Source organism: Simochromis diagramma, unplaced genomic scaffold (genome assembly GCF_900408965.1).
Source record: "Simochromis diagramma unplaced genomic scaffold, fSimDia1.1 OVJJ01000822.1, whole genome shotgun sequence".
NCBI lineage: Eukaryota > Metazoa > Chordata > Actinopteri > Cichliformes > Cichlidae > Simochromis > Simochromis diagramma.
Window position 1 is genome coordinate 6416774 of NW_024387520.1, and position 26881 is coordinate 6443654.

At 41.8% G+C, this 26881-nt stretch overlaps 1 protein-coding gene across 4 annotated transcripts in view; it reads right to left on the reverse strand.

Moving 5' to 3' along the window:
* The window catches only part of LOC120726084 (tetratricopeptide repeat protein 28-like), a 181173-nt gene that overhangs the window by 62089 nt on the left and 92203 nt on the right, over nt 1-26881 (reverse strand). For all 4 annotated transcript variants that reach the window (XM_040019375.1, XM_040019374.1, XM_040019376.1 and 1 more), the window contains 2 exons: nt 10151-10298; nt 1735-2007 (listed from right to left, as the gene is read on the reverse strand). In XM_040019375.1, the coding sequence (XP_039875309.1) occupies nt 1735-2007; nt 10151-10298 (421 nt within the window). The remainder of the gene's footprint in view (nt 1-1734; nt 2008-10150; nt 10299-26881) is intronic.

Sequence of the window (26881 nt, forward strand, 5' to 3'; positions counted from 1 at the left end):
AGAGGGAAAACCACAAGGGATGAGAATGAAATTTCAAGAGTTAACAAATAAAATTTACAGTAAAGCTCGGAGGATTGCAAACCAGTCGGTGATTATTTCACATCATTCCACTGTCACTGTCAAACAGGGACGTGATGAACCACATCTATGCCACTGACATGCCATCGCACCCTTAAAAGGGAAAGTGCCGTTATAACCCGTTATAAGTTCTCCACAGTAGAGTGCCTTTTCTGACAGCTGGTAGTGTTGATCTCAATGCTCCAGAGGGTGAAAGGGGAAAGCCTTATTATTTCTTCCTGACAGAGAGGCCCCACAGACAGGGCCAAAGTAAAGCACAAGTCTCTGTGCTCTACCTGAGAACCACAGCTCCTTATCTGCAGCTGTGCTGCCCAGTCATGTGTCAAACTGTGTGGGGGTAAAAAGAGTGGAGCCAGTCTGTGCTACTCCCTGTTTTCATTTTTTCTATTTTCCCTTCAGAAGTTTTTTCCCTTTCCTTTCCTGTCTTTCTCACCTTGTCATATATTAATCCCAAACGGGCAAATCCATACTTACTGCAGGCATTATTTATTTTTGAGCAAACAAAATAGAAAATTCCCAGCAGCGACTGGAATTTGACCATTTTAGTGGAATATATTCAGATGGAAAGATACACAAAAGAGACAAAAAAGAAATAAACTTCACTGGAAGGTCACACTAACAACTTTTATACTGGAACTCATCACGATACACAAGAATTAGTCTAAAGTATTTGCTACACTGAACATGTACAGACTGCTTTACCGGGCAAAACAAGCTCTTCAGTTTTTTGTTTTGTTCTGAACCTCCAATTTTTGAACTGTGTTTGTGTGACATGGGTACGTTAAATGGACTGGTACTTATACGGCGCCTTCCTTCTCAGCTGAGTACTTAAAGTGCTTTCTACTGCAAGTCTTATTCACCCAATCACACACACATTCATACGACGCTTTTATCTTTGCCTGAGCACTTTCTAACATTCGCACGCACGCGCACGCATGCGCACGCACGCGCACACATGCTCCGATGGATGCATCAAGAGCAACTCAGGTATGAAAGTAAGCAGAGACGCAGTACATGAGTTATGTAAGGCTGGAGTTGAGGACAAGAATGCGTTTTGATTAGGGCTAGCATTAGCATGCTGTAATGCTTACAGTGATAATCTATGTGGCTAAACATACTGACAAGGTGATCGCTAACAGCCAAAGCTTAATGCTCAAACACTGTTCAGACTGTCCTCGTGCTTACATCTACTTTAAGCACAAAATATACTGCAGCTAATGGGATCATTTTATTTGGTCACAAACTAAAGAAACAAACAAATTAGATCAAATTTTTCCTAATTTCACAATGGCACAAATAACAAAGTTAGAAGATTACATAAAACCACAGTGTTCATTCTCATTAATAACCACCCAACAGCTGCTGACTGACTGACAGACACTATCATCACCAGTCCAAAATACTGTATGATGACTGATCACAAAGATTTCACTCATTTATTAGCTGTTTACATAATTTAACAAGAAAAAATGACAAAGGGCTTATGAGGATCTGAGCATTTTCTCTCTATTATTTATAGTTTAAGGATTGTTTCATTTTAAACAGTAGGGCACAATAATGAAATGCCACACTCTGGGAACTTTTGTGTAAGCAATCTACCGTATATTAACCTATATTATCTGCATCCAGTCCCCCCGCCCTATTCAGGGGTCTTACCTAAGGTTTTGGCCACTTCCAAGTCCTGCTGCATGTAGCTCGTGCTCTTCTCTGTGTTGCCCAGGGACCAGTGAGCGCTGCTGAGGGCAGAGAAGACGGAGCCGCGTAGCTTGAGGCTGCATGTGCCGATCTTCAGTGCGGCTTCTAGCACCACAACAGAGGCCGTGTGGTGGCCTGCTGTCAGCAGCTCCTGGCCGATCACAGAAACCACCACAAATGGACTTTTGTCCAGCTTCATCTTTTGCAGCTGCTGATAGGTGGGCTCGAGAGACTCTGTGCAGGAGAGACACAAGCAAGACAATATTAGAAACAGACTACAGATTATTCCAATGGAACCTTGTTCTGACACTCTGATGGACATCGATATCTGACACTGACTGCAATAACTGTTACGTGTTTAACGTCTCCGACAAAGGTGACTGTTGTCTGAATTTAGATTCTACTTTTCCTCCAGTAACAGTTGTGTTTTGTCTGCCTCAGTAAGCATAGCCCGCAGCCTGACTGACTGCTTTCACTGACAATTTAACAATAACTCAATATACGAGCCATTTTTCTGTTCTTCCACTCTGACTGGAGTGATCAGAGGCAATTTCCAACAGTTCTGTGTAGAAATAGCAACAGTTTAGACCACTGGGGGCAACTGTCTTTACAAACCACAGAGCAAAACCAAATTTGTGCCTTTTCCTTCAGCTAGTACGGATATTTGAGGGAATTTAAGGGAATGGCGCACGATGAGTAGGTTTTGAGACAGTTTTAAAAGTGATGGGGAAACGACTGCAGCTGAAGCACAGCAACAGCATCGGTGGAGAAATGCAGAGCAAAGGAGATGCAGAAAGGTGACCTCCGAAGAGGCTGAAAATACACACAATGACATAAATCAATGGTGGGCCACGTGGGATTCGGGATTCAAAGGCCCCTCCAGACTTGCAAAGTCCTCCGGCAGATATGAGCATCAAACCACATGAAGGGTGAGTAAGGGAGGCTTACCCAGTTATCTATTTTTTCTGCCGTCTACTGATGCATTAGCGTTCTTCTGTGTTTAAGTACGCATTTGAATTCATCAGAGTAAATTCACACGGCCCTGTATTTGCAAATGTCCCGAGGAGAATTGCTACTAATCAGGGCAAAGCGCTTCACAGAAGTCCGTGCCTGTACAAACGGGTACGCGTGACCAGATGTGTAGTCTACAATTCGTCGTAACTCAGTCTGAGAAACATCCACAGATGCTAATTCACCTAGACACACACACACGCACAATATGAGATGCATCCTCACACAAGCACTCAAAAGCATAACTGATGATGCTCTTTCAAGAGCGTCGCTTCTGTTCTAGGACTTGGCAGAGTGTCGTGCTTATGGAGACAGTGCGTGCATATAATATCCATTCATAGCTTGTAATTGCTGTCGGAGTGACATCAAGAGCTGACTCATAAATCAAACACTGAGAGAATGCTTTTTTAAAAAGGTGTCATGGCTGCTGCATTCATTCATTAAACAGGTAGTTATGACAACATCTGACTGGATTGTTTCACACACATACACGGGCTTACAAACAAACGCTTAAGAGAATAGAGTCGTGGGCCAATAGAGTGCTGTGAAAAAAGGGCTGAGAAAGACCCCGTTCTGATTTTTTTTGCATATTTGTCACAAGTAATTGTTTCAGATAATGACATTAGTTTTATTATTGTACAGATAACAACTGTAATTTTTTTTTAAAAATGCAGTTTTTAGATGATTATTTCATTGGTTAGGTAAAACGCCTATCTAATAACGGGTTGTGCCACCCCTGGCAGCAAGAACGGAGGTCAAGTGTTTGCAATAACTGGTGATTCTTTAAGTGTGGATTTTGAATAGACCACTCCAAAACCTTCATTTTGTTCATTTTGAGCCATTCAGAGGTGGACTTGCTGGTGTGTTTTGGATCATTGTCCTGTTGCAGAACCAAGGTCTGCTGGAGTTTCAGGGCACAAATCGATGGCCCGACATTTTCCTTCAGGATTTTCTGGTAGAGAGCAGAATTCACTGTTAGAGCAAGTCGTCCAGGTCCTGAAGCAGCAAAGCAGCCCCATCACACTACCACCACCATGTTTGTTGGTGTGATGCTCTTTTTACGAAATGCTATTTTAGTGGGCTCGCCACTCACAAGAAGGTTCACCGCTGCTCCTCGTCTCACTGGCTCAAAGCCTTAGAAATAGCTTGTTTAACCTCATCCAGACTGTTTCTTTAGATCTGGGCATGATGTGTTTCATTTTGAGATCATTTAGTCTACTTCACTTTGTCAGACAGATTCTATTAAACAGATTTCTTAATCGAACAGGTCTGGCAGGTCTGGTGTGATAAGTCGAATTAAACTCAGCTTTCCAAAAAATGAAAAGAATGAAACCATAATTTAAGAACTGCATTTTTTTTTATTTACCCAGGTGATCTTTACCTGATATTAAAATTTGTTTGATGATCTGAAACATGTACGTGTGACATATGCATATGCAATAAAATAAGAAGTCAGGAAGAGGGTGAATATTTTTTCCACAATACTGTATATGAAGCAAGAATAACAGCCCTCTTGTTGCAGAAAACACCTAACAGAACATAATAACGTTGTGCCTCTTTCTCGCCTTTTCCCTTTGAATATTGCTTTTGCAGCCAGAGCCATACGTTCCTTTAGTGACTGGATATGTGCAGAGCATGACTGCATACAGTATCACTAACACACCATAGTCTGCCTTCCATTTCATGTGAATAAAGATATAAGGCATGCACTCTCCCTCCTGCATTAGGCACACGTGTCATCAGCGGGACTGGTGAAGCTATAAAATACTCTTTTTAATTTTTAATCCCTCGATTTCATGGAAATTGCCTCTGCGATACAATATCACTCGATAAGATTATCTTTACCATCCTCTCCCTTTGAAATTAATGTAAATGTTTGCTGCCAGCTGGATTTCATTTGTGATTATGACGAGTTAAATACAAGTCGTGGAGGAAATCTCATTAAAAGACTAAAAGTAAAATATTTTACCTGCACTGTCAATGCCACCCAGCGCTTTGTTCGTTAGGCAAAAACGCCCCCTGTGAAGAGTTGTGTTTCTTTTTTTCCAGCAGTGTATTTGGTTTGGAATCAAATATTTTGGCTGCTCTACTTTCTTTGAAATTAACAAAGTAATGTGTTAACTCGCTGTGGTTTATCGGTCAACAATGCAGTTTTTACCCCTAAAAAATAAACTATACTAACAACTTCTGGTAGGAACAGTTCATTGTCTGACTTGATCAGTCACTGAATCTGTTGAGAAAAAGAAAAATGCAGAATAAAACTAACTAATCCTCTCAGCAACAAAAAAAATTATTATAAATACATAAAAATCCTCCTTCCTTGCTCTCTCCAGGGAGGTCAGCTTGCTAGGCTGCAGTGGTTTCCAACCTTTTCCCTCTTAGTACCCACACAGCCTTGTCAGATAAACTGAAAGAATAACATTCCCTTTTAATACCTTTCATGTTCAGAAGAGTAATTTCAAAATTGTATTTGGACAGCTTTCAGCTTACCATTTCTAATTTATTGCTTCATAGTTTTTTTCAACAGACCATCACTACTGGCACACTACTTTACCCATAAGTCACTACTTTTGGATACTATTTTGTTTAACATCTCTTCATTTCTTTATGCTCCGAGGTCAATTTCACCCACATACCTTTCATTTATTTCCTGTTTCTTTAACAGGAATGTCATTATAAAAAATATAAGAAATGTATACATAAAAAAGGGCGACTTTTAAAGATTAGAGACCAAAGTAAGACCAAGATATTCAAACTACTTTATAATGTTAAGCTCCTCCCCTTGTAGGAAGACGTTAAAATGCACCACATGACCACGCGTCAGTGCCTATATAAGAATTAAAGATGCTTCTTGGAATTAATGATACTGAATTAATCATACTGCCCACTTCATGTTGTGGTCTTCTTCTGTTAATACTTTAGTAATGTTAGTCATGTCAAACAATGTGATTTTTGTACTTATGAAGGTTGTTTTTTTTCCAGAAAATATTAAAAAATATTAGTTTTTAGGTACAAATCTGCAATTTATTCTGTTCATTTTGTCAGATTTCTTTTAACTTCCATTTCTCAAACAACCTTAAGTTATCTAAGCAAATTTGCTGTAGCCTTTTGTATGGTCTGTATTACTTTATTCATTATAAAGACTATTTTTGGTCACTCTGTAAGACCAAATTTCAGTGATTTTCTAAGCAGCCTGTCCGTATTTTTCATCAGTTTCCCATATTAACTATGCAGCCAGAGCAGGGTATTCACTTTCCTTTTGATGCAATCACATTATTTTTTTAAGCGTTCATATATCACATCCACTATCTGTGTCTTCATCTGTGGAGATTTCACTCCAATCAGTCCCTTTTATTTTGCTGCTGGCTCTTTGGGACTGCTTCATAATTAAATGTGGCTCTGAGCGATTTTTTGGTTTAAATGAATTTTTAAAAAGTTGTTTTGGAAACTTTCATGAGAAAAAGATAGCATTACTGTCTGACACCTCAGTCAAACGACAGCTGTCTTAACATGCTTTTATCTTCCTCATTCAATGGTTAGGTCATTCATTTAACTAATACTTAAACTGCTAGCTGTACTTGAACCAAAAATATTTACAACTTTTTCTATCTATTATTATTTTTAAGATGATGCCCATGGTATAAAATAAAGTGTACTTTGCATTAGCAGGTATTCTGCTTAGTTGCCTTAAGACACACAGTGCCCAGAAACTCTAGTTAAATGAAAATCTTTTAATAGCAGCCTGGGTCAATAGCTGCCACACCATGTCCTTCATGGTTCAACTGGACTGAGCTTCAAGTGAAAAACCTTTTTTAGTTAGCATGTGTGTAAAATAACCCAATGATTAACAATTAAAAACTAATGGATCCTTAAGATTCTCTCTGGCCCTCGAAGAAAACAAACAAGACACAGAATGAGAACAGGAAGAACAGCAGGAATATTCTCCACGGGACTGAAACACAATAATAACACACAATTTCCCCTCAGTTTAATAAAGTATTCTGATTCTGATGACATTAGCGAAAACATAAGAGGCTGCGTTGTCACTGCTCATGCCACTCAGTGCAGGGCTCGCAAAATTGCTAGCCCGACATCCCGGGGCTAGCGATTTTTCCAGTCGGGCTACCAAAATCCATCTCAGCCCTGCCCGTCGGGCTATCATAGGAAGGAAAGATATGTCAATGCTTTTGCATTCTTTCGCAAATGTAGCTGAGTAATTATGTCATCGATGAGCCACTGTCAATATGTGACACATTGAAATCGCGTTTGAGTTTGCGCTTGTTTTTTGCTTTCATTTTCACTTTGCGATCGCGCAAACTGTGTATAGAGAGCGGCAGCACTGATTGGTAAGTCACAGATTAATTGCGCACCAATTCCTCTGGCATCGTCTTATCAATCGTTAGCTTACTATCAAACATGACAAGTGAAATCTCCTGCAGCAAGCTTAAACATGTGATAGATGTTGATTGCGCAGAGAATTGCTGATCGTTATGTAAGTATGTGTGTAAAAGCAGCAGGATTTACGCAGGTATTTTAGTTCTGCAGAGCCAAACAAGACAGGTCAGGGTGAAGAAGGGGCAGCCAAAGAAAAGCTTACCACAAATCGGAAAAGTTATGACAAATCAGACAATGAGGCAAAAGGAAAGCACAGCTTTTTTGGTTTCATGGACAAAAGAATTTATGTGGCTGGAGTATGACGAGCTAAATAACATAATGTTCTGCCGGGTGTGTTGTGAGTTTCCCTCGATTTCTGAGTCGACAAGCGCCTTTGTTACTGGGACCAGTCATTTTAAGAAAGACCCCATCAGAACCCATGAGAAATGTAAGAAATGCATTATTGCTCAGTCTGCAGTATCTTTCCCAGAACAAACACCAATTGCAAAAAACATACTAAAAACAAACCAAGCATAACAAGAAGTCCTGAAAAAGCTGCGTAGAACAACGTACTATGTTGCACAGAGTGAACTACCATTGGCAAGATTTAGCAGTCTTTGCAAACTTCAAAAAGCAAATGTCCTAGATCTTGGTTCCACTTGCCTGTTACTGAACACTGATTCATGTTCTACACAGTTCTTGCAAGTTCATAGAAATTTCTGTTCAATTAGAACCAAGTATTTGAGTTGATGATTGTAATTTGTTGTTGTAATTTGTGTTTTAAATATTTTTAGATTGATGTTTTGTTTCCTTTACAATATTATACATTATAATATTGTAAAGGAAACAAAACATCAATCAAAAAATTGTCCTCTTTTTTTAATTCAGGCTACTTAAATTTATTTTGGGCTACCAAAAACTGAAGAGTGCCTGCCCGAAGGGCTACCAGGGATTTTGAAATTTTGCGAGCCCTGCAGTGATATAGGTGGACAATGTTGATGTTATAGGAAAAAACGACAGGAGATTCTAAACTGCACGTGTGCAGCAAGCCTTTGTTGGGTTGAACTGTACATAAAACAGTATCGTTTATCAAAAGACAAACACCTTTATTCAGTTCTCTTTGGTCCCTTCTTCTTGTCTCATTCAGGGATTTGTTTATTTTGAATAAATGTTATCGGCTGGATCTCTTCACGCAGTGGCAAACTATAAACCTAACAGTGATCTGAGCAGTCTGAAAATAAGTTTGTTGAGACGACAGCGGTAAGATAAATGACCGAGATAAGTGAGTGCTGCAGTCACAGCTAGATATAATCAACTGTTTCTTGTCATCAGCTGCATGGTTTATATGCTGATGAGGAAAAAAAATGTATCTAGTTTTCACCAAAGACATTTGTACTATGATAAATTTGAGCCAACCTAAAGACTTTTCATAGTTATAACAACGTTGTTACCACCAAAGGCAAGCCAGCAAGAAACCTATTACAATGATTATATAATTAGGCTTTTACACAACTAACAAGCAATATTTTGATAAGTACTTTGATAAATGCTTCTTTAAAGTGTTTAAAGTGTTTTTGATAAATATAATTTGGCGTTAATTAGTTCCAATTAAAATGGCAGCAGAGGTAACGAACTCTGGATCCTGAATTACTGCACGGCTATTAAACGGGGCAGACAGAAACATGGCACTTTCTGCTTGAAGGAGAGAAAGCAATGCTCGCCTACCTTTCTTTCACTTATCAGGGGACTTTGGCTGAGTAACACTGATTATCCTCCCTGTTTGCTGGCGTAACATTGATTATCGTCCCCTTGTGCCAGGAGTCCCTCTGAGAGGATCATTGCTCTTAATCCTTTGACCTAACTACCTCTCCTCAACACACCTTGGATTAGGTCCTCTGGTGGTTGCCTGGCACTCTGGGAAATAGGGTAAACAATTAAGAGATTAAGTGGCTTGGGCTAAATGTTGGTCTACCCCTACTAAGAGGACCCATTCTGGTCCATAATGCTGAGGTCTGGGCTCACACCCAAAGCCTTTTTTTTGTTTTGGTTCCAATGGCAGGCTTATATGCTCACTGTCGTTAAGATGGGCTTTCCATTCTTTTCTCTCTTTGCAATATTTTTTGTCGCATTTGCACAAGAATATTCAGAGGAGCACGATATTCAATCACGGAAATGCTGATTCCTCACTGAACAAAGGCCTTCTGAGCTACTGATCCACTGCACAGTGCAGTAATTTTTGGATTATAAAAACAAGGCCACATTTATTCAGAGGCACGGCATCAGAGGAGTTTGGCAAGGAGGTGATGACAAAGCGAGACTGCAGGATGACTCACAGTCTACGCTGGCAATCTGTGCCATCTAGATCTGAAGCATATTAAATTCTCCGCAGTGGTCATCTAAAGTAAAACTGGTGCCAGGTTTGTTTGAGGCTCATTAGGCTGGCCCATACGGATTACTCATGGACAATCAGGTCGCTGCAGTTGTTTGATACAACAGATAACAGTGCGTAACAAAAAAAGACCACATTTTAGTGACAATCTTGGCCTGAATACGCTACTTATAAATCCACTCAGCTTTAAGAAGAAAAAGGCTTACACAGGGGCAGACACAGACAATGGCATTAGTGCTGGATGCTCATTAAGATAACCGGCTATCAATGTGTGTCAGCCTGACTGACAATAAGATATGCTGAAGCTGCAGGCGTCATTCCTTAGAGTCCGAAGGTAAGTGCTTGACACCACCAGTCGCTCACAAAGACAGGAAGATGGGCAGATAGAGAGATGGCCTGCCCACAAAACAGGTACAAAACTGACAGGTAAAGTCACCTCAACGCATTTATTGACTGAGCGAGGATTATCTCCGAGACAGGCTTTTAGGCTGCTGTAGGACAGAAACGTGAATAAGGTGAAGCAGAAAAAGAGTGACACACACACACGAAGACCTGCTGACACGCGCGCACAGAGTGCACGTGTTCACCTGCCACATTTCTCACCTCGTAAGGGCGACTTCATGGCGGCTTCTACCATGCCCACCAGTAGCTGTAGGCTCTTGGGGTCTTGGGCCAGCCCCGAGGCGAAGGCGGCCAGCGCGTCGGCATGGCGTCCAAGGTACTGAAGGGCAACACCCTGTCGGAAGTATGCCTGCAGAGAGAAGGAGGTAAAAGAGCTATCAGTGCTCAAGTCTTCTGCCACAGCATGGGGCTTTATTCAAACACATTACCAGACACACTCATTTCACGCCATTAGCATTTTTTCCACATGAGCAGTTTTCTGAACATGGCACCTCTCTCCTTTGTATTCCCATAATAGAGTGATCACTGGCTTTTTTTGTACTTGTTAATTGGATTATAAGTTTTACATAAATGCACATGTTACACTCTGGCTGGCTGCCTTCTCAGGAGCAACGATTGTTTTTCTATTCAATATTTTTTTTGCTCTCTGTCTCCTTGCTGTGGGAGTAAACTGCACAAGTCGAGCGCTGGGATTTCTCTGGCTGTTAGAAAAAAAAAGTGATGGGAAAGAGAGAGGGGAATGAGACAGAACTACTTACTCAAGTCTGCCTGTAGTTTAGAAAATAACACCCATAAATACTTCAGATTACTTATTCTCTTTGACAGTACACACTTGTAAAAGAGTAACCCAACTGCCCAGTCTGTTTTTGCTATACTTTTTTTTTTTTTTTAAACTTCAGATATGTATTTGCGTAATGTTTTGGACACATGGAAGAGCCTTCAAAGAGACAGAAATCAAACAGATTTGTCATCCAGTCATTTATTCACAGAGCTGGGAAAGTCACATTGTTGGAAGCACAATAAATCAGTACCATGAGGCAGATACTGCATGCAACTTGTAACATATTGTATCTTTCTGTTAGAGACTAATTCTTTTTTTTTGGAACATTGTGCACACTGAAACCTAAAACAGACGCTGTCTCTGCGATCCAAAGCCCCAACAATAAGTGTGCTTCCTCCCTCCCGCATGTCTGTTTGGAATCACTAGCTGCGGAGAGATCTTTCATCCAGGCAAGTAACTCAGTATGTTTGTGTCTAAGGCCCGATCAGACAGAAATCCTACTGAGTTGTTAAACCTGACTCTGGTCCAGTCTTACAACACCAGCAAAGAGAGATGAAACTACGTTGCGCTCATCATTCACAATCCAAACCGATAAATCCCCTTCAGGAGAAAGCAAAGTGTCTCCCAGAATAGTCATATATGGACTCGTGTCGCACATTTACAGCTACAAAGCAATAAGAGATAAGAGTCCCAAAGTCTCCCTTACGCTGGTGTGTTTTTTGTGCGCTGGCTCGTGTGTGAGGGGTAGCAGCAGCGGTCCAGGCTACCGTCTGGCTAACTTCTCGCTCGGTAGGCAGCAACTCCACTCATAGCTTCCAAAAGTGACACAAGGGCTAATTTGCCATTAGCATCTAAGAGGCCTTTTCATTAGCCTTCCCAAGCTTCTCTGTTAGCACGACTAGCAAGTGAGAAAAGCAGAGAGGATTAGGGAAAATGAGACATGACATCGAATTTACAGAGACCAGTAATTAATTTCGCTTCCGTCCGAGACCCCCCACTGACTACCAATCTCTCTCCAGACCTGCTGCCCCCCACTTCAACATTTCCGCCGCCCCTCACTTGCATCACATCTCCAATGAAAATGACGACGACAGAGATTAAATTCAAAGCATTAACCTTTGTTCTAACACTGTTATTATATGAGTGGAGCACGGTTCAGGGAATCCGCTCAATATTAATTGCATCTAGCAGCAGTGGAGTTTGGGCAGGATGCACTGGCTAGAATTGAGAGACCCCACAAACGTTTTGCCCAAGGGAACAAAAGACATTTAAAAGCACTTCTCCCTTTGATTAGATTTAGCCTACAATATGACTGCTCTCCCTTTCATTCTCTTAAGCGCCGTACCCTGACCGAGACGACCGGGGAAAGAAGATGAAGGGAAAAAGATGTATTTAAAAGGAAGGTTTGAGTCAAACAAAAAAAAAAAAAAAAAACGTCCTCTTCTTTAATCACTTCATTGTAGCTTCTCTCGTCCTACATAAGGTTGAAAGACTAGACCGGCTAGAAAATACATTGAAATACTGGAAAACAGAAGCACAACACTGAATGCATCACTGCAAAAGTGACAGAATCGATGTGCCATACAGCCTTATAAGATTTCTTCTTCCATTAGTCTCCCATGGGCTTCAAAATACACCATATGGCTGCACAAAGACATAAATGTCACATAACCTCAGCCTCGGCATAATCCAACAAGTCAATTCAACCAAGTACCGCTGTTAAAACAGAGGGTTCCACTGAATTTACATTGCAGTGGCTGAATACTAATTAGGGACAATGGTGATCGTGATACTGATGAGAGCTCAAGATAAACCGAAACTGACGTACAAGTAAAAGACTGAATAGCACGCAGCAAAATCAAATAGTGCTGCAGAGATAATGTCGTCGGGTTAGCGATGCTGTTAGCACGGATTGAAGCATTTTGGGTGAAGTAAAAACAAGATGTTTACCCCTACACATTTTTATTTGAATCCACGCTTAAAAGGATCTTTTCTAAAAACACAGCAGCATCTGCTCAGAGCTGTTGCTACAGTGATTAGCACAGCCTCTGTAGCTCTTAGCCAGACAAGAGAAATAAACAGAGGTACGGTACAGGGAGCATTACAAAGAAGGAGGCAGCATTGCAGATTTGCTGTGACCTGTCAATGTACAACATTGTATGCACAACTGAGTGTCAGCGTCTCATCTTTCAGCCAAGAAACAGCTCCCTAAACAGGAAAGAAAGAGAGTCACTCCTCTGAAAGCCAAGTTCCCATGCAGCACATGCCCTCCTGAAACGTGACACATCTGTTTGGCATCTTTTTACAACATGACATCGACAAACCAAGACTTCGAATAATGTGTTTTGCCAGAAATTCAATCCGGGGTGAATTATTGAACCTTCTTGCATGTTCGGGTCTTGTACTTAATGCAGCAATGTGCTGATACCACAGAAGAGTGGATAGAGAGGGGAAGGTTTGTCGTTCGTACCCGTGGGTGAATTCTGAGAGGGCTTATGTGCATGTGTGCAAATGCGTGATTACGTGTGAGTGTGTGTGTGAGAGCAAAAGAGAGAGCCTACAAAACACATATGAATAAGAGACAGGGTAAAAGATTTTCTTCTTTCTCGAATATTTTAATATTTCATGAATCCTTGTTTGATGTAGTTTTAAATATTCATGCTTTTATGCTTAGGAGGAAGAGGGAAATGATGCAAAAAATCACCGCAATACACTGTGCTAGACACTGTGGGGAACCAACATTCCCTGTGCATATACACAAATAAGCTCACGCACACCGCTGAATACGCTCTTTCGCTCTAACAAGCCACTTACAATGAAACATGGACAATTTTCTTCAAGTGACAGCTCTGTTGTTCACAATAAGGCTCACAGTCAGAGCAAGTGAACAGAAAGTTGACAAGATTAAGACTGTGAATTCGGTGCAACACCAGCTGTTGGAGGCTCTTTTTCTATTAGGAGATTAATGTCTCAGCATATGTCCTTGCCCCCTTCTTAGGCTGTACACTCTAACCCCAGAGGTGTCCTCAGTCCCTGGGAACATGTCTGTGTTTCCACTTGTCGAGCTTTCCTCAAGATCTCGGGGTTAAAGAAAAAAAATCGAGTGAAAACATATATACGACTACCAAATGGATCAGAACACCGAGCAACAATTCAATTCAATTCAATTATATTTATATAGCGCCAAATCACAACAAAAGTTGCCTCAAGGCGCTTCATGGATACAGAGAAAAACCCAACAATCATATGACCCCCTATGAGCAAGCACTTTGGCGACAGTGGGAAGGAAAAACTCCCTTTTAACAGGAAGAAACCTCCGGCAGAACCAGGCTCAGGGAGGGGCGGCCATCTGCTGCGACCGGTTGGGGTGAGAGAAGGAAGACAGGATAAAAGACATGCTGTGGAAGAGAGACAGAGGTTAATAACAGATATGATTCAATGCAGAGAGGTCTATTAATACATAGGTGACTGGAAAGGAAAAACTCAATGCATCATGGGAATCCCTGGCAGCCTACGTCTATTGCAGCATAACTAAGGGAGGATTCAGGGTCACCTGGTCCAGCCCTAACTATATGCTTTAGCAAAAAGGAAAGTTTTAAGCCTAATCTTAAAAGTAGAGATAGTGTCTGTCTCCCGAATCCAAACTGGAAGCTGGTCCCACAGAAGAGGGGCCTGAAAACTGAAGGCTCTGCCTCCCATTCTACTTTTAAATACTCTAGGAACAACAAGTAGGCCTGCAGAGCGAGAGCGAAGTGCTCTAATAGGGTGATATGGCACTACAAGGTCATTAAGATAAGATGGGTCCTGATTATTTAAGACCTTGTATGTGAGCATGCATGAGGAGCAGGATTTTGAATTCAATTCTGGATTTAACAGGAAGCCAATGAAGGGAAGCCAAAACAGGAGAAATCTGCTCTCTCTTTCTAGTCCCTGTCAGTACTCTTGCTGCAGCATTTTGGATTAGCTGAAGGCTTTTCAGCGAGTTTTTTGGACACCCTGATAATAATGAATTACATTAGTCCAGCCTGGAAGTAATAAATGCATGAACTAGTTTTTCAGCGTCACTCTGAGACAGGATATTTCTAATTTTAGAGATGTTGCACAAATGGAAGAAAGCATTCTTACATAATTGTCTAATATGTGCGTTGAAGGACATGTCCTGGTCAAAAATGACTCCAAGGTTCCTCACAGCGTTACTGGAGGCCAAGGTAATGCCATCCAGAGTAAGAATCTGGTTAGATACCATATTTCTAAGATTTTCAGGGCCGAGTACAATAACCTCAGTTTTATCTGAATTAAGAAGCAGAAAGTTAGCGGCCATCCAGGTCTTTATGTCTTTAAGACATTCCTGCAGTTTAACTAATTGGTGTATGTTATCTGGCTTCATGGATAGATAGAGCTGCGTGTCATCTGCATAGCAGTGAAAATTTATGCTATGTCTTCTAACGATGCTGCCGAGGGGAAGCATGTATAATGTAAACAGAATTGGTCCTAGCACTGAACCCTGTGGAACTCCATAATTAACCTCAGTGTGTGAAGAGGACTCTCCATTTACATGTACAAATTGGAGTCTATTAGATAGATATGATACAAACCACTGCAGCACAGTACCTGTAATACCTACAGCATGTTCTAATCGCTCTAATAGGATATTATGGTCAACAGTATCGAATGCTGCACTAAGGTCTAGCAGGACAAGCACAGAGATGAGTCCACTGTCAGAGGCCATAAGAAGATCATTTGTAACCTACAGTTACAACAGTAATATGATTTGGTAAACGAAGTTTCACTGTGTGTGTACGCAGTCAGCGCTGTTCCTGATATAAGCACTTGTACAGAATTTCTTATAGCGCCGTTTGAAAACCAAATAACCAGACTTTGTATAATTTTCTGAGGAGCTCTTGAGTAATAGTTCTCCAAGATTTTTGAAGGTCTTTCAAAGTTTTGGACATTTGGCTGCTTTTTTGCTCATTTTCAGTCCAGACTTTGTACCTGACCATTTTTGGAGGAATGTTTTTTTTGTTTTGTTTGTTTCTTAAGCCACTCAACACTGACCTATGAATCATTCAAGTTTAAAAAAAGCACCTAACTCAAAGGAGGAACCACTGTTGTGTGCACACCAACAGACATTTTTTACTAGCAGCTAGTCAAAATACATAATTTATTCCCATTTTTTTAGTTGAATCTATGAAAAATGACAAAGATAACACAATTTGGCAGGCATAAAATAGTGTTTTTGCACCAACAAGGTGATTCCCAAAGAGTTATTGGCTGAAAACCTTGCTCATCTTTGGATGCTGTGCCGTATGTCCTTAAAAAATTGAGAAAACTGGACGTGAAGTGAAGGACAAAAGAGAAAGTGGTAGTCCAAAAAACAATCCACAGCAGATGAATAGCATCTGAAAGTCGTGTCCTTAAGAAATAGGGGGAAAATTTCAGCAAAAACCTCACAAAGGACCTGAGAGATGCATTTGGCACTTAAGCAAAGTGTGTGACTGGCAACCGTTTCATTTTTCAGCATGACAGCGATCCCAAACACACTGATGATGTTGTAAAAGCATACCTGGATAGAAAACCAGTCTGTAGCACTCGGACCTCAACATTATTAAAGCAGTGTGGGATCATCCTGACAGAGAACAGAACAAAAGGCAGCAAACATCAAAGTGCTTGTGAATGTCCTTCAAGAAGCCCGGAGAACTATTCCTGAAGACTACTTCAAGAAATGACAAGAAATCTGTGTTGAAGAATAAAGGTGGCCACAAGAAATGCTCACTTCCAAGCTAATTAGAATTGCACAAACTCTGTTTTTGTCTTATAATTTCATTAAATATAAAGCTGTAACCATTTTGCAGTATTTGTGTATCTGCACGTGTGTCCACGTACAGTTTCTTTTCTCAAATTGCAGTGTGAGATGCATGTAGTAGTTCTAAGACAAAATGCACCCAGACAACAGGCCTGATCCCAAATCTGTCATTTTCAGAATGGAATCAAATAGCATAGGTAATTTGCACCAAGGGCACTGGAGCTGGAAACACGCCCATGTGTTCAGGTTTTTTTTAACTAACAGCTGAAGCAGTTCTCTCCCTCACATTCAGAGGCGTAAAATCTCACGCACACTGATGTCTCTCTAAACAAGTAGCCTAGCTCCTCACACACAATGCAGACGGCCTGTCACCGAACAGATGGCTACAGCTGTGCTCCGGTAGCCCAAGGCCTTGTGTAGCTTGCTGTGTCCTGATCGGTGATCAGCAATAATAGAGATGCACTCAAATGTGGAAATCAATAGAAGCCGCATAAGCTCCGTTTAGATCGTGCCACACCCTTCAGTGCTGTACTGTGTTTGGGATACGCCTGCTGCAGATGGATTCTGATCACCCACAGGGCGAGTGGTGCCGAAGCTACGACTCTGAACTGAACCCCCGCTGGTGACATAATGGAACCCAAATCAGTCCATCAAACAGGGACAGCAGGCTGCAAACACACACGCATATACACAAACACAAACTGAGAAAAAAATACATCAATATCTCGAGAAGAAAATCGCCCATCTGTCTCCAATAAACGTGTATTACTTGAAATCAGCTTTCCACACCGGCCAGGACGCTGGAATTAGATTACGACTAATAGCGTGACAGGAACAAAGGCATTGCTGCTTTTCTTTCCTCTCTGTCTTTGCTCTTTAACTATAGGTGTTGTTGCCTGGTTGCCAGTGTGGCCCAGAAATGTCATGTGTCGACCAGGGTTTAAGACATGTGCCTGCGCCATCCCTTGCACATCTCCGCCACTATGCTTTCAAGGTGACACAGTCGACTCGGCGGGTACACAAAATGTCAGCTGCTTAATTTAATATCCAGGGATAACTGTCGGCTATGACAAATTAGCTGGGAGAACAGTTGAAAAAGTGAAATGGAATGATTGCAGCTTTGGGCCCACTGCCCTTCAAGCTGACAAGCTGAAAGCCACAGAAGAAGCACAATGGAGCCTCTGCTTAATTAAATCTATTTCTGAAGCCAAAACTGCGAGCTTCTATCCATCTGCCGTGACTCCTCGCAGGTAGACATCCCCCAGTCCCCCATGGTTGAAGAGGTCCGATGTTCCCCAGGAGGACCAGTGGGGGCGTTACACCCATTGCCCTGGGTCAAACATAAACCTTTGGCCCCGGGGTCACAGGGATGGAATCATGACGCAGCTGCCTGTCTATTACCGTCTCCCCAATCTAATAAAGCCAAACCCTAAAACGGCAAAACATCCCTGACCTGCATCGATCGATCTGTGTTTATCTGTCCGTTTGCGAGGAGAAAAAAAGCAGTGGCAGACTCATTTTTCCCCTCACACTGGATGAAAGATGTCTTCAATAATCCAGCCAATCAATGAAAAAATGTTGCTTTTACAGGATTTTGTTTTGCCTTACGTGCTGACTTTGAGGGCTTTTGTAGAATACTCCCGGTTAACTGTACAGTGACATTTTTGTTAACAAGCTAAGCCACATCAAAGGTGCATGTTAAGCACCTATGCAAGTCAAATTGAGACACCTCGCAATCTGCATGTAGGTAGACACAGTAAAATATTTATGATCCATTGATGCATTCCTCCCTAAAGGCGTTGTACACTCTGTTGATTGCTGTACTATCCAAAGCCCCTAATTAGCCCATTAGATTAGATGGCTTTAATGAGAGCAAATTAAACAGATCATTCTATGTAGAGCTGGCAATTAAAGGGTAAATGTTTCATTATTCAGTGAGTGGCGACAATGAAACTCAGGTATACTCCAGGTTGCCTGGCAGGGATTTCAGTGTGAGAGACAATGTAGGAGTCTCTCATGGCTGCAAGGAATCGATTAGCCGGCTCACATCAAACTGGCAGGCAGCGTAGGACTCCAGATTGGAAAAGGTCATAGTCAGGTATGCGGAATCAATGCTGAGTATTCTGTATTCACTGAGTCTTGCATTATCTGGTTAGGGGGATGGTTTAACGCTTTCTAAAAACAATTATCAAAAGACAAAGAGAACCTTCAATAAAAAAGGTCAGGCCTTGTAACCGGTGGAGTGTCATATGGCGTACATCTATTGTGACAGTCGGAGTGAAACAGAAGGGAAAGACTGATATTGCTCATTTATCACAAACAGATGAAACAGCACAATAGTGGCAAGCTGTGGGGTCGGGCAGTGACACGCTGTCACAATGCACTGTTTGGCAGAGGAAATTCAATTTTCTCTCTGCTACGTGCATGTCCACCATAACTGATGGCCTCACAAAGGAAACAAACCGATGGAAAGTGTTAAAACACCAGATAAAAATTAAAAAAATCACTCTCTCCCCGTAGCTCATTCCAAGCATGTTAATTCCAATGTTAGAAAAGCCACGTCACACTCTGCCGCCATGATTTATAGCCCGGTGTGTCACATGGATGCAGCTAGCATAGTTGCATTCCTATTAGCATCTTAAGAGTGTTTAGATGTAAGGCTGCAAGGGTCAGGGTGTTAAACAGATTTCCGTGCCCCTCTCAACTAGATCCTTGGCTCGGCTCTGCCTGAGCACTGCACACGATCCCAACAGCCACAGGGGCTGACTAGCAATTAAAGTGGGCATTAATTACTTAAAGGAGCTTTAATCAATCAAGGCCAGATGGTGAACCTGAAAAAAAGAGAGCAAACTCAAGGCTGCATAAGTGCCCTCTGTGCCGACTAGGCTAAAGGTGGTCATAAAAGACTATATTAGAAAGGCCTGCTTTTTATAGACCTCACATTTTTCAAGTGAAACAGTCCATCGAGCAACGAGCGGCAATCTCCACTGGACATTTTAAGTGTTTACCACCATTATTAAGTCTTTTTCAGTCTTTTTTTAAAGTGTAACAGATAATCCCAATTATTCAACACAAATTTGTGTGTTTGATAATTTCTTTACAATGCAAATTTAATAAGAGTCCTAATCGCCTGTGCCCCTGATGTGCTTTACCCCACAGCCATAATAGAAGAGGCTACTTGGCCCCGGCTCTGTGCTCTTCTGGCCTGAGGCACCGTGTCCTCCATCTTAATTTGTACTCCTTTAATTGGCTCTGACACTAACCTCAAGCATGGCTGAAAAATACCCTCTTCTAAGTAAACACAAAAGAAGGGACAAGTGTTCCCAACATGAGAAATCAAGCGTCTTCATTACTCGCTGGAAGCTGCGCCCAACTGAGCCTCTTGCGAGAACTCTCTAAAGCATGACAGTATAAGCTGTTTTAATATCTCACATGTTGCTTCCATCTCCCCCGATTTATTGAATTTATAGCAGGACTCGAAATGTACTGTGGCAAAAATGAAGGGAAAAAAACTATTCGGAAAATATTTAGTCTGTGCGAAATGAAAACTTGAAAGTGGCATTTGCAGAGTGCGAAAAATAAGCTGCCAAGTCAAAATAGTTTTTTGGAGCCCGAGGTGCTTTTTTTTCTTGGTTATCGCTGAAGATCCCAGAGAGAGGAAGAGTCCACCAAGTCATTACCCTCTCACACTGTCACACAGTAGGCACAGCTCCTTGCCAGTGTCGGCACTTGGGTTGGGTTCATTAAGTTGCTCTGGCCTTAGTGGGAAGTTGCTTCATCAAACAAGAGTCAGCAGCCCAGGCTGCCATCTGACAGTGTGCTTCTCCAGAGCTGCCCTACAATACTTCAAAAGACTCACAGTCAGCCTTTATGGAGAGCTCTAATGAAAAGCATGGCATGAGCCCCACTGCTTTTGATTCTGCTAGTGAGAAGTCATACATGATTGAGTAAAGGCAAGCTGAATCACAGATAAATCACTGAGGGGTTGATAAGACTGGACAAAGAAGAGGGAAGCGTTTGAAAAGACAATGAGAATGGAGCACAAAACAGTTTTATATACACGACAGTGGACGAGGGCTCGAAAAGGAGGTAAAGGTCTGCACATCAAGGAGACACACTGATGCCCCCTTGTTATTCTTCCCTCGTCTACTGTACATGTCTGCTGCCATCCAGGCTATCAGAGCTGTTTATTGTGAATGACCTATTTCTCCTTCCCATCTCCCAGTGCAGCAGCAGCATCACTATACTGGGGTATTGTGGATACAGCGCCACTGCTTCACCATACCCATGCACAAAGGGAAGTCCCCAGCGATTATCAGATAAATGCACTTTAATTCACAACACATGCAGAGGTTTATATATAGACGGGCTAATTCCCCCTCGGCCACACTGCAATATGAACTCCACGGAGCGCCAATTTAAGTGTGTGATGAGTCCCACGCGGACAAGGTCCTCTACTTATCATATATATGACATGCTCCGGCACATTGCTGGGCCAGAGAAAATATGAAAAGCTGGAGAGAGAAAAAAAAATCAGGATTATGAGTGGACCAGTGTGGACTTTTTCATTATTAATGAGGAGACAATGAAGTAGGTTTCAGGGCGGCTTTTTTGTGACGAGATATTTGTCACTCCTAAATGTAGCTGAGCTCCACAGTAGCATAATTTTCACAGGATATTTGTCACACTAAGAGAAGCAAAAAAGTCCAAAAGATGCAGAGAGCCGCACATCGCAGCTAATGCACATTATAGCAGCAAGTGCTTCCAATTTTACTCTGAAATCCTGACAGTCGACTCCCAGTAGAGGGCTAATTGGCAGACTCCTACTGAAAGGAGGTATCAGCCTCTGATAACGCTGAGTAGTCCTGTAGCACATCTGCGCAATCTTTGTGTTAGCTCATTAAACAGGTTCCCTCAGCGTTCTTTGGCCATCACCATGCATCATTAATTGTGCCCGCCTGCTAATAACGTTTGCTGCGTTTCCCTCACTTTGATAGCTATCGCTATGCGTGCTGTGACACTCTGCGGCCTGTCCGGCGAAACAAAGATGAAGTGAACAGGTTGCATTACAACCTGTTGACTGTGTATATGCTAAAAAAACAGACAGTGTATATGTTCACTGGAAGTCCTTTGGCAGCTCCTCTGAACATCAAATTAATCCGCTTCCAGAAACAAGAAAACACACATGCATGCTCACGCAAACACACCCCTGCAAAGAAGGCCAAATAAAAACACTTGCTCAGAACTCTGAGTCATACTGTGGGTGCCAACAATCAACATGGCTCACCGCACACAGCTGGCTGCAGCAAGGGAATGTATTAATTTTCTCATTTAGAAACAAATATATACTACAAATAGATTAATGGTGTTTGATCAGCTTGGCGGAGCAATGCCAATTAGCATGCATAGATGGAAAGAAGCACTGTGCTTTATTATTACTTTATCATTATTATTATAACATATATTATTATATATATGACCTAAAAGCAGGGTAGCTACTAAAAATATGACTTAAATAAATGTCACAGCTTTATACAAAAGCATTATAGCTCCCAAGAAGGTGTTACAAGGAAAAACAGTTCAGAAACAAAGGAAAATTTAAAAGAAGAAAAAAAAAAACACAGAGGGAGAGGATCGTTAGCACCATGGGAGCTAGGAGAGTAGGCCCATGAGTGTGGAAAATTGAGGCTATGGTTAGCTTAGGACCAGCGAGAGTTGAAAAGTGGACCTCTTTTCATACTACACGGAGTTTGGCAATTACTGGTGACAGCGGTTCGCACCAAGATGGGGAAAAAAATTGATCCAGACAAGCAAGACTTAGTTTGCTTTGTTAAAAGTAATTAATCACTGCGGCCACAGAGGAGGGTTAGGTGCCTTGAGTGCTGCACAGTTCTGCTCAGCGTGTCTGACTGCGCAGCCATATGTGAATTTAACTACACATTCTGCACACATGTCCAAAAGACTCGAAGTGAGTGAAAAAGGGACAGGGAAGGGTTTTAAGGAGAACTTTCAAGAGAAAGAAGGGAAAAAAACAGACCGATGGAGGAACAAGGCTGGGAAAGAAGAAACATGCGCACGCTGCACCCATTTATTCACATGCATGCACTCGAGGGGACCTATAGTGCAATCCATCATAAAAGTCTTATCCACACCCACTGAGAAACCCCCCCCCCCAAAAAAAACCTACAGTAACAGGGAGCTGCGGGATAAGCAGGTAAAAATCTGGAAAAATACAGATAATCCTTTCACCTTCAATTCACTGTAAGTGAAATGAATGCTCATCTTCTGCCGCAGGTAAGTTAACATCAAATAAACATCATTTGCTTGGTTTCTCCCTCGAAAAGAAAACAACATTTGATCCACGTCTTTAGAACCACTTTAGCATCCGTAATTTTGTTTTTTATTGCTTATGCTCACAGTTTTTAATTGAAAGACAAATCCAGCAGCGGTCTTGTTTTTATCGCATTAGACACCCTCCTCCTACTTTGTGATTACAGTGATCCTAGAGATGAATCACTGCAGACGCTCTTATTGCCTCTTGTAATTTCCTGTTACCTTTCTCCTGCTGGACTACTGTCAGTCCAAATACACCATAATTATAATTAGTTCCATTGTGCACATTTTTGAGCTCGTCGCAAACACAAAAGCAAAGAGAGAGAGAGAGGGGAAAAAAAGCTAAAACTGAACACATGCCGGGCATACTGTAAATCCCATTAGATAACACACGCTGCCCTCAAGCTCTCAGTGCTGTGAACCACACTCACTCCTCCCCACCCTCCACTCTGCAGTGATAACAGCAGCAGGAGCCCAGAGCCACAAAGACACAACCCTGATCAATAACAGAGCACATACACACACTCACAGAGGAGTCCAGTGATCTCATAGTAGCTGGGGGTCTTAGGGGAATGGGCGTCACTGGGCAATGGGAAAATTGGATGTGAAATCGTGAGTGGAGCTGGGAAGAAAAAAGACAGATGGGTAGGGCACAAGAATGCCATGGGTGCTCTCCAGTGTCATATTTCTATCCAAAAGCTAGAGAGTTAGAAGGAGCAGCAGCTGCAGCAGCAGCAGGGAAATGGCCATGTGTTAAGAAAGGGCTCACCGAAGTGTTGGCTGTGCAGCCGCGGGCCTGGACTCTAATAGAAACAGAAGCCAGAGACCCTTCCATGTCAGCGCCTCGGCTGAGCTGAATACTAAATCCTCCTCTTGTGGTAATGATCACCCCAAGCAAGAAGCAGGTCTGAAGCAGCCGTTTGCAAATGAACATCAGGAAACCTGTAAATTCAAATTAGCAAATGGTCTGTACCAGCAGCTCTGTTGTGTAACACCTAGAGGACACAGTTTGACCAATAAGGGCAATCATCCTCTGGTTTTGTGGTTTCCCCACATTGCACTTCTAGCCTCACTGTATTAATGCAACAGTTTGCCTCATCAGCAGCCCATGGGGTCGGGTTGGGGGTCTTAAGAAATAGATGCAGCGTGATAAATGACAAAAAGAAGCCGAATCCCCTCCCATATAGTAGGGGTGTATGAATTACCTATCAGGCTGGCCAGGGAGCGATGACCCCAGTGGACGTAGCCAACCCTGCCACCATAAATTACTAAGCCACTAGTCCCTGCTCGAGACCTTGCTATAACTCACACACACACACGCACACACAAACACCCACACACCCTCTGGACCTCCTCCTTAAATGGACCTCTACTCTCATAACTTATTATTAGATGGCACAATGTGAGAGTAGTGCTCTATTACTTAATGACAATACTAACATCGGAGCCTATTATATCATGCTTACTGAGGTAATTACAAGAGATGCACCAATGTGAATTTTTCAGTCCCAGTATTGTTACAGATAATTTGGCTTTGGGTAACAGCCGATAGCGAGTACTGTGCGGACTGAAAGTCATTATTTTATGTGTAAGGCGACAATAGTAGCCCCTTGCACACATACACAAAATGATATAATGATTTATATCATATTACTTACCTCGTTTATAAACTGCTTTTTGAATTTCTGCTCTGTTTTGCTGTCATTTATTTACACTCGCTCTAATTGGGCTCCTCTCATTTGCTCTCTGTTTCACCGTGTGCACTCTTCCCCACCCACACAGAGAGGAGCAGAGGAGATGGGAAGGTGAAGTCACCGTGATTTTGTTCAAATTCACCCGACGACTGTTCAACTTAAAACCAAATGGGGTGAAAAAAGAAAGAGGAGGAAAGAGAGAGACACACAAGCTAAAAGGCAGTGCACCATGAAGCTTCCTTTCCCCCTCATATCTTTTATCTCAACGCTGAAATCGCAGCTATTTTATACAATTACTCACTGACTTCAGAATCATCATCTTTTTAACTGGGGATTTCCTTGAACTCTAAATATAATAAAACTGAAATGAGAAATTCAAAGATACATTTTGTAAAGGAAAGACGGCCTGTATTTATATCACAAGACATAATAAAGGCATCATTGCGGAGAGATACCGGATCCAGCTATTAGTGTCAGTATCAAGTGCAACACTAGCTATTGCAACAGATAGCTTCCAAGCTATCAGGTCAGACAGCACTTTTGAAACCTATACTGGTCTTCATATACCAGCACACCACCCAAACACACAGTTTCATGTGCTGTATGTATCCTCTTTTCTGTAAACTATGCTCCTGCTCTACGTGCTGGGAAAATGTAACTACTGCAGTTTTCTAACACTATCCTCCCTGAATCATTTATCATGTTGTGGCATTAAGATAACATCCTGCACTAAGTCATCTTCTAGTGCTATTCTATGAATAAACTTCCTAATATCAGTCAGCGATGGCTCATTATGCTGGCTTATCATGTTGGGCCTCTTTTAAAGTGTTTTCTCTCTTGGGTTAGAAAAAAAAGTGTGCTAGTGTGCTTTTTTTTGGTGCTGCTGGATTAAGCATCCTGTTTTAAACATTTTTCTGGCGCTTTTTTCCCCAGAGCCAGCAGAGATGAAGAGAGCTTTGGAGTGTTCAGAGAGAATTTCATTCAACCTGTAGTGCTTCATGTTCCCTTAAGGGAGTTCCCTTTTCTCTATGAGGGGTCTGAAGCTAAACAACCCCGAGGAGAGGTCCAGGGAGCCACTCATCTACTGTACAAACATGGGAAGCACAGACATGGTGGAGCAGAAGGCTGTTTACAAGACTAACCAAGCAGATAAATAACCCGTGATCACTGTGAGAGACTCTCTAAGATAAATAGCGCACGACACCAGGTTAAAACTGTGACACACAGATGATTAGTGGAACATTACTTTTAGGTTTTATGTTACTTTTACTCAAGAATGAAGAAAACAAAAGTTCAAGTGTATGAAAAACAATTTTAAAAAACTAGATCACCGTCAGGGCCAATTCTCTGATCAAAATCATAACCGCTGCATGCGTGCCGACATGCTTCAGCATTTGAAAGTACATCAAACACAGAAAAATGTTTATTAAAGATCTTATTAGAGAATTCTGAGTTTGGCAAAAGGCCCTGTTAATAATATTTTCCTGCTATGTCACTGGAAATCGACCATCGTGAGGCTTTTCAAAGGCCCAAGGTCCTTATTAGTTAGTCTGCATTCTTTTGCAGTAGCTGCTGAGGGAAAAGAATAATTTCCTGGATCTAATACTTTATAGTGCTCTGTACAAAAATTTCATTCGGTCCTGCTGATGGACAACAAATGACAATTAAAACATAAGTTCTTTGGAAGGGACAGCAAATGTAGGATTGCACTGATCCTGACAGTGATTAGAAGCTGCTGCTTTTTCACTGGCCAGCCCAGTGTTTCCCACACAAACATTCATTTGGCAGACCTTTACTTTAATTTGCAAGAAATATTAACACCCAAATATAGTTGGTAAAGCTTTTATTTTTGTTATCTGTCTAAAAGGAACACTACTTCTAATGGTTTTATTGCTGGACTCTTGAGGCTGCTAACCAGACAAGTCTAGCCCTTCACCTGTTTTTTCCAACCTACTTCACTATTAGCTCGGTCACTATTAAAGCAGTTTTCTTGACCTCATTTACTGTAGACCAACTCCAACTCCACAACTGGAAGGGCTGGCAACAACACCCCTCATTCTGCTCTGGAAATCTGCTCGAGGGCCAGTCTTAATCAGAGCCTACAGCAAGTGCAGAGCTGGTTCTGCTGCTACATCCAGCTCATCGAGGCTGCAGAGCAGAACAAGGACTACAAGCCACAGTCAAAGACGGTGGAGTTGCAGTGCTTCAACATGTGACACACCTGCAATAACATTTGCGCACTGGAGAACCTTATGAACAGTATTAGCTAACTAATTTAAATAAGCTTATATGCATGCAACGTTTTGAAAACATATGCACTG